This window comes from Aplysia californica, unplaced genomic scaffold (genome assembly GCF_000002075.1).
Source record: "Aplysia californica isolate F4 #8 unplaced genomic scaffold, AplCal3.0 scaffold00192, whole genome shotgun sequence".
NCBI classification, from domain to species: Eukaryota; Metazoa; Mollusca; class Gastropoda; order Aplysiida; family Aplysiidae; genus Aplysia; species Aplysia californica.
The window spans coordinates 547,318-556,376 of NW_004797462.1; the positions used below are offsets into that span (position 1 = coordinate 547,318).

General features: G+C 42.1%; 1 protein-coding gene across 3 annotated transcripts in view; it reads left to right on the top strand.

Annotated features, from left to right (window-relative positions):
* Positions 1-9,059, top strand: part of LOC101846351 (G protein-activated inward rectifier potassium channel 3) — a 101,593-nt gene that overhangs the window by 48,938 nt on the left and 43,596 nt on the right. For 2 of the 3 annotated variants that reach the window (XM_005098725.3, XM_035969891.1), the window contains one exon: positions 3,355-4,785. In XM_005098725.3, the coding sequence (XP_005098782.1) occupies positions 3,355-4,761 (1,407 nt within the window). In that variant the 3' untranslated portion in view covers positions 4,762-4,785. The remainder of the gene's footprint in view (positions 1-3,354; positions 4,786-9,059) is intronic. The other variant, XM_005098726.3, reaches the window with a different exon arrangement.

Consider the following 9,059-nt stretch of genomic DNA (forward strand, 5'->3'; position numbering starts at 1 on the left):
TAAAGAGATGAGGTGTGGAGAGAGAGAGAGAGAGAGACAGAGAGAGAGAGAGAGAGAGAGAGCGAAAGCGAGAGAGAGAGAGAGAGAGAGAGAGAGAGAGAGAGAGCGAGAGCGAATTTGGGTGCGGTTTATGGAAGGTGATGAGTAAAGGAACTGACCGTGAGCTGTTTCAGGCGTTTGGAGTGGACACACTGACATTGGTGCATGCATCAACACAAGACACACATGTAGGTGAAGGAACAGACACACAGAAGAACTGGCAAACTTTGGGTGGTGGGTGGCCTGGTCTTTCAGAAAACGTGGATGAATTGATTTATTGAATGATGCGTATTTATGTGTGTATTCAGACAGGCCAATACCTTCTTTAGCTTACTGCTTTACGTGCAATTCGTCAGGTCACGATGGTGCGAGAGAGGCAATCCGAACTCGGCGGGAAGACGGTGATTTAAAAAAAATAACGTGCGAAAAGAATAAAAGAAATAAGAAAAACCTGGAAAATCCCATGGATATCAGAGTCTGCGGAAGTCAAAACCACCTCTGTGCCGAGGTGGTCTCAACGCTTGGCCTTGAGATTGCTTTATCACCTGGATGAGGTGGCTTTTTGGGGCTATGATTTAATGTTTGAATGTGTTGGCATGAACGAAGAAAAAGAAAATATTCTGTTCATCCGTATCGTCGGGGGGGGGGGAGTCTTTATGTACGTCTCTGTATATTGCCAGCTTGTTAGCCTGTCAATTTGTGCAAGGATTGCTGGAAGGCTGTTCTGGGAGGCACTACCGTTTTCCTCTCTTTATTTTATGTTTTGTCTCTGTACCTGATCATCATCGTAATGACGTTATCGTGTCTCATGTGCTTTACTTTACTAAACGTAAAACTAATTTGTGGTTTCGGATGATTGGCGGGTGCTCTGGTGTGGTTTGTTCCTTCCCTCAAATTAAACATGCATCAAGCGCATCTCTCTTCCTTCTTTATTGAGTTTATTATCTTCTTGTAATACCTCTAATTTTTGGTGCATGGCCTTATGACCTTATTGTGTTGCTAGTGTCGTAAAACATTTATTGAAACAAAAACAATCACTTCCTAAACTGTAGATTGCAAGCTTTCTAAGTTGAGGATTCTTTTAAACTAACCAGGGTCGCCCGCACGATAGCAAAGCTTGTTAGCCACCAACATAACCCCCCCCCTCCCCCCCCAAAAAAAACACCCAAAAATATAGTTTACAGATTACTTTATGTGCCATGCACACCGTCAAACCAAAAATTGGTTCCCATTTATTCAAACGAAAATATTGATCTTGAACTAAGACGATTTAAAATGCAGCTTTTCACTTCCACAGCAAGCAGTTTTGTAAGAAGCTTAATGTTTGTAATAAAATTTACAACGGCCTCGGTAATGAAGCATTAACGTCCGAGTCCAGATTCTGTCCTAGTTTCTTACATTTGCCTTTTATTGATCGCTCCCAAAAAGAAATTATATTTTATTTGATTATCCACACAGGAAATGATGATTAGTCGGGAGTAGAAGGTTGGGGAAAGATCAGAAACGTTCGCTTATAAAGGTAATATGAGGGTGTACTGTTGGCTCTATTAATGCGTAGCTGGGCTTTAGTGCTTGAGCCCTGGGTGTAAAATCGTAGATCACGGGTATTATATTTTGGTAAAGGTATGTATTACTTCCTTCTAATGTATCTCGTTTTGTGCTCAGTGGGGCGTCAGAATCTGGTGAAAACCGAGAAATGTAATAATTGATAACACTCCATCTGTTTTCTGTATAAATATAATGGTTTATTTCGAATGAACCCGAGGGACACCTTCCAAGGAATGGGGTCCTATTTTTGTCAGAATTTTCAAACGAATCCGTAGAATAACAGCCTCGTGTATTCTTCTCTGACAACCGTGACCAACATTGTTGTTTATGCAAGTTTCAACACTTTGTGGCCTTAATCGATAGCTCTGGATATTGGCAATCCCACAGGGTGTTAACCTTTATTTGTGACATTGTCATTACACATTACCTGCTAATGGAGGTGTATGCGAGTGACGGTTGATCTAAAGAAATCCCAATAGATTGTGTTGACTTCAGATAAACTACAACGATGAAATGAGGATTTATACTCCAGATGACTTGGTTTCATCCCAGCTAGTTGATTCTAAGTATTGATTGGTGGCTTGACTGTTTGCTTAGTTTGAGTCTGATGATGAAATGCCTAAAGGTGGAAAGTGTGAAAGTCGGACTTTTTTGTTTAGGGAAATTGGTTGGTTTCTTTTTCTCGCATTTACTTTGGCAAGCTGGGTTTGTGGATGGCTAAGTTTGTGTTTGCTGTGCGTGTGAGCGTTTACGTAGAGATGATATTGGGGGTGGTGATGGTGTGTGGGGGGGTATGTGTTTGTGCGTGTGTGAGTGTGTGTGAGTGTGTGTGTGTGTGTGTGTGTGTGTGTGTGTGTGTGTGTGTGTGTGTGCGTGTGTGTGTTTTGGGGGTGAGGGTTAAGAAGTGGAAAAGAAGATGGGAGAGGGCTTAAGAGTTGGAAGTAAACAACACTTTACTGTTATCCACCATTACGCCGTTGTTCTTTCTGCTTTTGGATTTGATCTCAAATCAACAATATTTTGTCTTTTTTCATAAATCCTGTAGGAATTGGTCTCTATTTTTGCCTTTTTATCATTGTTATTGATTGCGCTCCTGCCGTTTATTTTGTTGTTGCTATTGTTGCATTGACTCTGTTTTAGTTATTTTACTGTATCTTGCTGAGAAAAAAAAGTACTTCGAGAGTATGAACTGTATCACTCCCTTTCTTTGTTTTTCACTGTAGTCAAAATGATTGGTGAAATCGTGATTATTAATTAGCCCCATCCCCAAAATAGGAAGGTGAAATTGAAGAAAGGGATGTAATAATTGACTCATTCAATACTAGCAGCTACATACCCAATAGTGGATAATAGTCATAGAGTCTTCATGGGCATATACAATCAGGCGTATTTTTTCACGTGCGAATTCTCTTTTGGTGTACCCCCCCCTGCCTTCATACTTCTCTACTTGTACCAGAGAGTTATGCTCAATTGTATAGCCTATCGCCAAACTGTGTTGAATTAATTAGGTGTTGAGCCTTAGAACAAGCATGTCAGACAACTCAGACTGTATTGTAGAAGGTGTCTCCCATTGTGCCTCAGTTGGCTATCTACAATACATAATTTTGTAGCGCATATCTGAGTTTAGAGTGAACTATTATTCTTGTGCTCAGTGTCTGGGGGGGGGGGGGGTAGCCTACCGGTCAGCCTCCGAAATAACCATCTGTTTTTAGTAGGAAGTCGAGAAACTCCCCCATTCTCATTTTTACTTTCGTATCTCTTCCCCAGGTTTCCGACAACCGGCGAGATTCCCAGGACTCGTTTCGGGAATACGCCCAACGCCATGTCCGCACAGCCATCACCAACGCCGCCGCCTCGGGAGTGGGCGGGGCTAACATACATCCCCGCCGAGGCACCTCCCACTACAGCAAGCGCATGCGCCGGCGGCTCGTCTACAAGAACGGCGAGGTCAACATCACACAGACAAACATCCGCAAACGACGGCGACGGTATTTAGCCGACATATTCACTACTTTAGTAGACATCAAATGGAGGTACAACCTCCTGCTTTTTGCTTTAGCCTTCACCTTCAGCTGGCTCATATTTGCACTGATTTGGTGGTTAGTCTGTTTCTCGCACGGCGACCTCGACCACTTGGAAAACCAAGACTGGAAGCCATGCGTGCTAGAGATCAAGACGTTCACCTCCGCTCTCCTATTCTCCATCGAAACCCAGCACACAATCGGCTATGGAACGCGGCATACTACCGAAGAATGCCCTGAGGCCATCGTCCTCATGATGTTTCAGTCGTGTTTTGGGGTCATTTGCCAGGCCCTCATGACTGGGATTGTGTTCGCAAAACTTTCCAGACCTAAAAAGCGAGCAGAGACGTTAATGTTCAGCAAAAGCGCGTGCATCTGTAAGCAGGACGGCGACCTTTGCTTGTTATTACGTGTGGGAGACATGCGGAAGTCTCAGATAGTCGAAGCGCATATACGAGCCGTGTTGATCAAAAAGAAGATCACGAAAGAGGGCGACGTGCTGCCTTTGTTCCAGTTCGACGTTGATTTAGGTTTCGACGAAGGTCGGGACCGCCTGTTCCTCGTGTGGCCCGTCATCATTGTACATAAAATCGACGAGGATAGTCCGTTCTGGGAGTTGTCGCCTGAAGATCTTCACCGAGAGCAGTTTGAGCTGATCGTCATCCTGGAGGGCATCGTGGAGAGCACGGGCATGACCACCCAGGCGCGGAGCTCTTACCTGCCCGGGGAGGTCCTCTGGGGGCATCGGTTCGAGCGCCTCGTTACATTCCAGAAGGAGAACGGACAGTACCAGATAGACTTTTCCCGCTTTCACAACACCATCCCCGTGGACACGCCAAACTGCAGCGCCAAAGAGCTGGCCGAGATGACAGCCGCCGGACAGACGCCGGAACAGACGTTCGGGGGGGCCAGACCGGAGCAAGGCGACTTGGACGACGACGACGATGATGACGATGACGAGGAGGACGAGGAGGAGAACACGTCGTTGTCGGCGAAATCAGACAGGTACCTGAAGAGGAATGGGCCCTACGTGATTAAACGGCACGGAGCCGCCCAAACTGACTACTTTGGGGAGGATTTTGATTCCTTACGTAGCAAACAAAGTACTAGCACCGATCTCGGGTCGCAAGAAATGTCGGAAACGTTGCTATGACAACGCGAAAGAAAAAAGCTCAAGGTAAGACGGCTCCAAGGGAGAGAGGGAGAAGAAAACAACAACAAACCCCCCTTTTTCTGTGTACTGGCTTTGATCGCATGTGGTGTTGAAAGGTTTGCAGTCTGGGCGCTATTTTCCCCGCTTCGGTTTCTCATTATATTTTTTTTATCTACCCTCAATCCCTGTGGCATTCCCCGTTCTTACTTTTCCCGCAGACAAACTCGTCTCGGTTGTTGTGTTCTTCGTATAGCCTTCCTAACCCATCAGCTTTCCCACAGAGTTATCACGTGTGTGTTATCCATTCCTTTTCCAGGCAGTGTGTACATGTTGCGCACTTTCTTTCCCCTCACTCCCTCTGTTCCCCTTCCCTTTCTCTTCTCACAAATCAAATCGTAGTGGATGTGCCTCTAGCTGGCATAGTTAGTATCACATTAATCTTCAGTGCCTGTAAATTTGGTTGAATCCCGGACTATGCGTATTTGAGGACTGTTCTTGCTTCTCTCCTACTTAATTAGGTTCCTTCCAACATCTTAAATAACCTTACTGCATTGAAACCAGATCTGCATCTCCACCCTCATCCCACCCCCAGATTTTTTTTCAAAGCTTTCTTTCAAACTATTTGCAGCGTAGTTAAGGCACAAAAAGGGGGGGGTGGGGAAGGGAGGGGTTACATTTTACCACCTGAGCCCCCTACAGCTTTTCCTCTCCCTTTCTTTGAAACAAAGAGAAAGATTCTGTTGTGTCGTTTCTTAAAATCGATTGTAATGTTCCTGACTGATTGATAATCTCTTTCCTTTCTATCTTGTTGAAGGTCAACATGCATTGCAAAACAGCTGTATAAAGTTGTTGGGTTTTGATGTTTGTTTGGTTTTTTTTTGGGGGGGGGGTTGTTGTTTTTTTTAACAATTTATTAATGCTTATTCAAGGAAGTGACGTAATACTGTTGAAATTCACTTTCTTATTTGAAATGACATTTTTAGTCAAATCTTCTTCTGCGCTGTCCAAACTTTTGTCTGGGAATTATAAGTGAAAGGGAAGGATGGGAGGGACAGAGACAGGGAGAGAGAAGAGACGTTTTGTTTTTAAAGCTGGTTGCTATTAGATTCTTACCTTTGAGCATGTTGAGTATTCCAAAACATTTAAGAACAGAAGTATACCTTAATGATGAAAACCATTTGCAATGTAAAGAGAACAAAGTAAAACAAACAAACCACCAGTATTCAAGACATTTAAGGGGATCAAGCCAATAAAAATTAACTTTTCTTTATCATTTTAAAAAGACTTGCTCTGCTGCTATTATCATTAATCTTAGAAATTAAATGACACACTGATGTGTGTTTGAATAATTCTGAAGCTCAACTTTCAAATGATACACGTATTTACCTTTCGAGAACTTTAACCGAATCATTTTACAGAATTTTTGTAGCAACCTTCGTAATACACGAAGCTTGATTTTATTTTTCCAGACTTAATGTTTACAGTGGCCTTTGATTTTCATTAGAAAAATTTCGTGGATTATATAAGCAGACTCTGTCACGGCCAGGAATGATAACGTTCCAATATCTGACTGAAACAGTTTGGAGAAATTTAACGAATATCGAAGATAAGAAGAAACTTCTTTCTGTAGGACTGCCTGTGTTCAGGAGTTGCTGTAACGAAACATTGTCTGAGACTCAACGTCGTCTAAAACTCGACACTGTCTTCTCGAGAGGGAGTAAGTTTGATTCCCTTGTAGAGAAGACAATTATGTTCTATTGAGTGTCTCATCTTGCATGAATCCTACATAGTACGGGTTGGCACAGGCAGGCCGGGTTGAAACAATCCACTTCTTACTTTATCTAAATGATTAAATTGTGTAAAGTATGTGCTAGCTATCATTTTTGATGAATATGTCCCAGTGCTGAACTTCAGGCTCTGTTAAAATCAATACCTAAAATCAATTCAATGACAGTAAATAAATAAAAAGAAAATGCCACTGAAAATACGGAACAGTGCTTTACGTAGGAGACTTATCTTTGTTCTGCCAAAGAATATGTAGTTAAAAATGTTCGTGTAGATGTAGAACTGTAGTGGAGTTGTTTCTGCCCTCCGTCACTGAAGCGACATGGTTGATGGATCGGAACAAAGACACTCAATAAGTGATATTGATTCAATGAAAAGAGATGTTCCAAATCAAATTAAACCTCAAACACGCTTTATGTGACCGATGGAACCACATCATAATGATAATTTTGCCATTTGTTGTACAACATATTATTTAGTAATGCTATAGGTTTTGCAAGCAATTGTTTGGAGGGGGCTACTTGTAGGTTCTGCTCCTTTACTTAACCTTGATTGTGTCTGTCTGTCTTGCTTTTAAGTACACTTCTGCACTCTAAAAGGCTGTTTTCGTGCCGATGTGTTTCTCTTTACTTAAACTCAAACTAGGCGCCATTGGTAAGTCTCTTCTGCTGGGTCGATATCATCTATCGTCTGCAGGCGGGGCGTGCAGACTACAATATCTAGTCGAGAAGAAAGGAAGGGGGAGGGGGTGTTTTATCGGGATTGGGAGAGAAATAAGCGATGTCTGTGGAGCCTCTGCCCATTGTGAGTTGCTGGTGAAAAAGTCGAGGTATGGTTGAGGAAAATCCCGGATGATTGAAAAACTCGAATAGGCGGCATTGAGATGCTGGTTGCTTCATTATGCAAATTGCAGAGATGGGTTTTATCTAGTTTTGGGGGGTTTTTTAAACTTTTCTGTTGTTTTTGTTTAAGTTCGGTTTCTGTATTGAAAATGGCGATATATTGTTGACATTGACAATTGATGGTCGACACGTTTGGCATATCTATTTATTTGTCAATTCTATCTCTTTGGTATTTTACAAAGTGAAATTTCGCACCGCTGTCTGTTGTGTAGCGGTTGGGCGCTTTGCTGTGGCAAGCGGAAGACGTGATTTCGATTCTGAATGGGGAGAAAAAATTTTTAAGTGTTGTGGTCTTTCTGTTGGGACGTTGTTTCTCCCAGAGTCAGAAACCTACCCCCTAAAGAAACTAATTTATGTCGATGGGAGCGTAAAAACACTTGCATTTAGATTTTTTAAAGTGAAATTTTGGTACCTCTTTTCTGTGTACTTACAAATTTAACACCCTAATATTAATATGTACGTGCCAAGCTTTCCATATAACTGCAGTTCATTCATTGCAGCTGCCCACCACTAATGAAAAAAACTCGGAAAGTGATAGAGCAATAAACAAACCAAAATGTATAGATTCACCTGAACAACATGGGTGCTCAGTATCTATTACAATTTGTTGGTTCACAAGCTTAATCTCCAACAGTTATTTACCGCGTGTATAGTATAGTATAGGTTTTACGGCGCTCGCAACTGCTAAGGTCATATGAGCGCGCGAATGCTTCTCTTTCAAGTACACTAGCATATAAAACCAACAAAATGGACAAGTGGTTGAAGCAAAGCAGTTTTGTCGTGAGTAAAGCAAATTTTGAGAAAAAAAATCTATTCCTCTTAGGGTAGATATCCTTTTAAAATATTCTTGTTTACATGTTTTATATTAAATGCGTCTATGGATTATTTTGCGACCCCTCCTCAACTTCCTGTCCTCAACTTTTGCCATAATCTTCAAGACGATCGGCTAGTTGGTGTTGCAAGGCAACGCACCTCTTTCATTTTCTTTTTTGAAATCATCTTTCCTTTAAACACTCTTTACTATTTAAAAAAACGCAATCAAGTTCGTTTTATGTTCACTATTGTGGCAAACGCTTCTTAAATTCTTGAATCACAGTTGAATATAATGCATCACAGGATGTATCTTCGATATTTTTAGTTTGTCTCATTGACTATTATAACCTCCTCTTATTTCTTTGAATGAATACGTTGTAAAGTGAGCAACGGAAGCTTCTAAAACCACCTTTTCTTTTTCTTATTTCCACGTGCAGGTGGTATATTTTGATTATTGAGCTGCTCAGTTCCGTTTTAGCGTGCATGCGGTAAGATGCTGACAAAATAATTGGGGTTTCCTGATGGTTAATCACTCGTCCTTACTCGGCTCTCCTGCTGCCGACGCTTTGTGCACCGCTCATATTCTATTTGGGGGATAGTAGTTTTTGGCCTCATTTGTTTGTACCCGTATAATTCTCAGCGGTGCTTGTGATTTTCGTAATGAGCTCATCTATTTCTATCCTCAAACACACATGAGAGCATGCCCGTCTTGTACTCAAATGCTCATGTTCTCACAAACATACACAAACACACACACACACACACACACACACACACACACACACACACACACACACA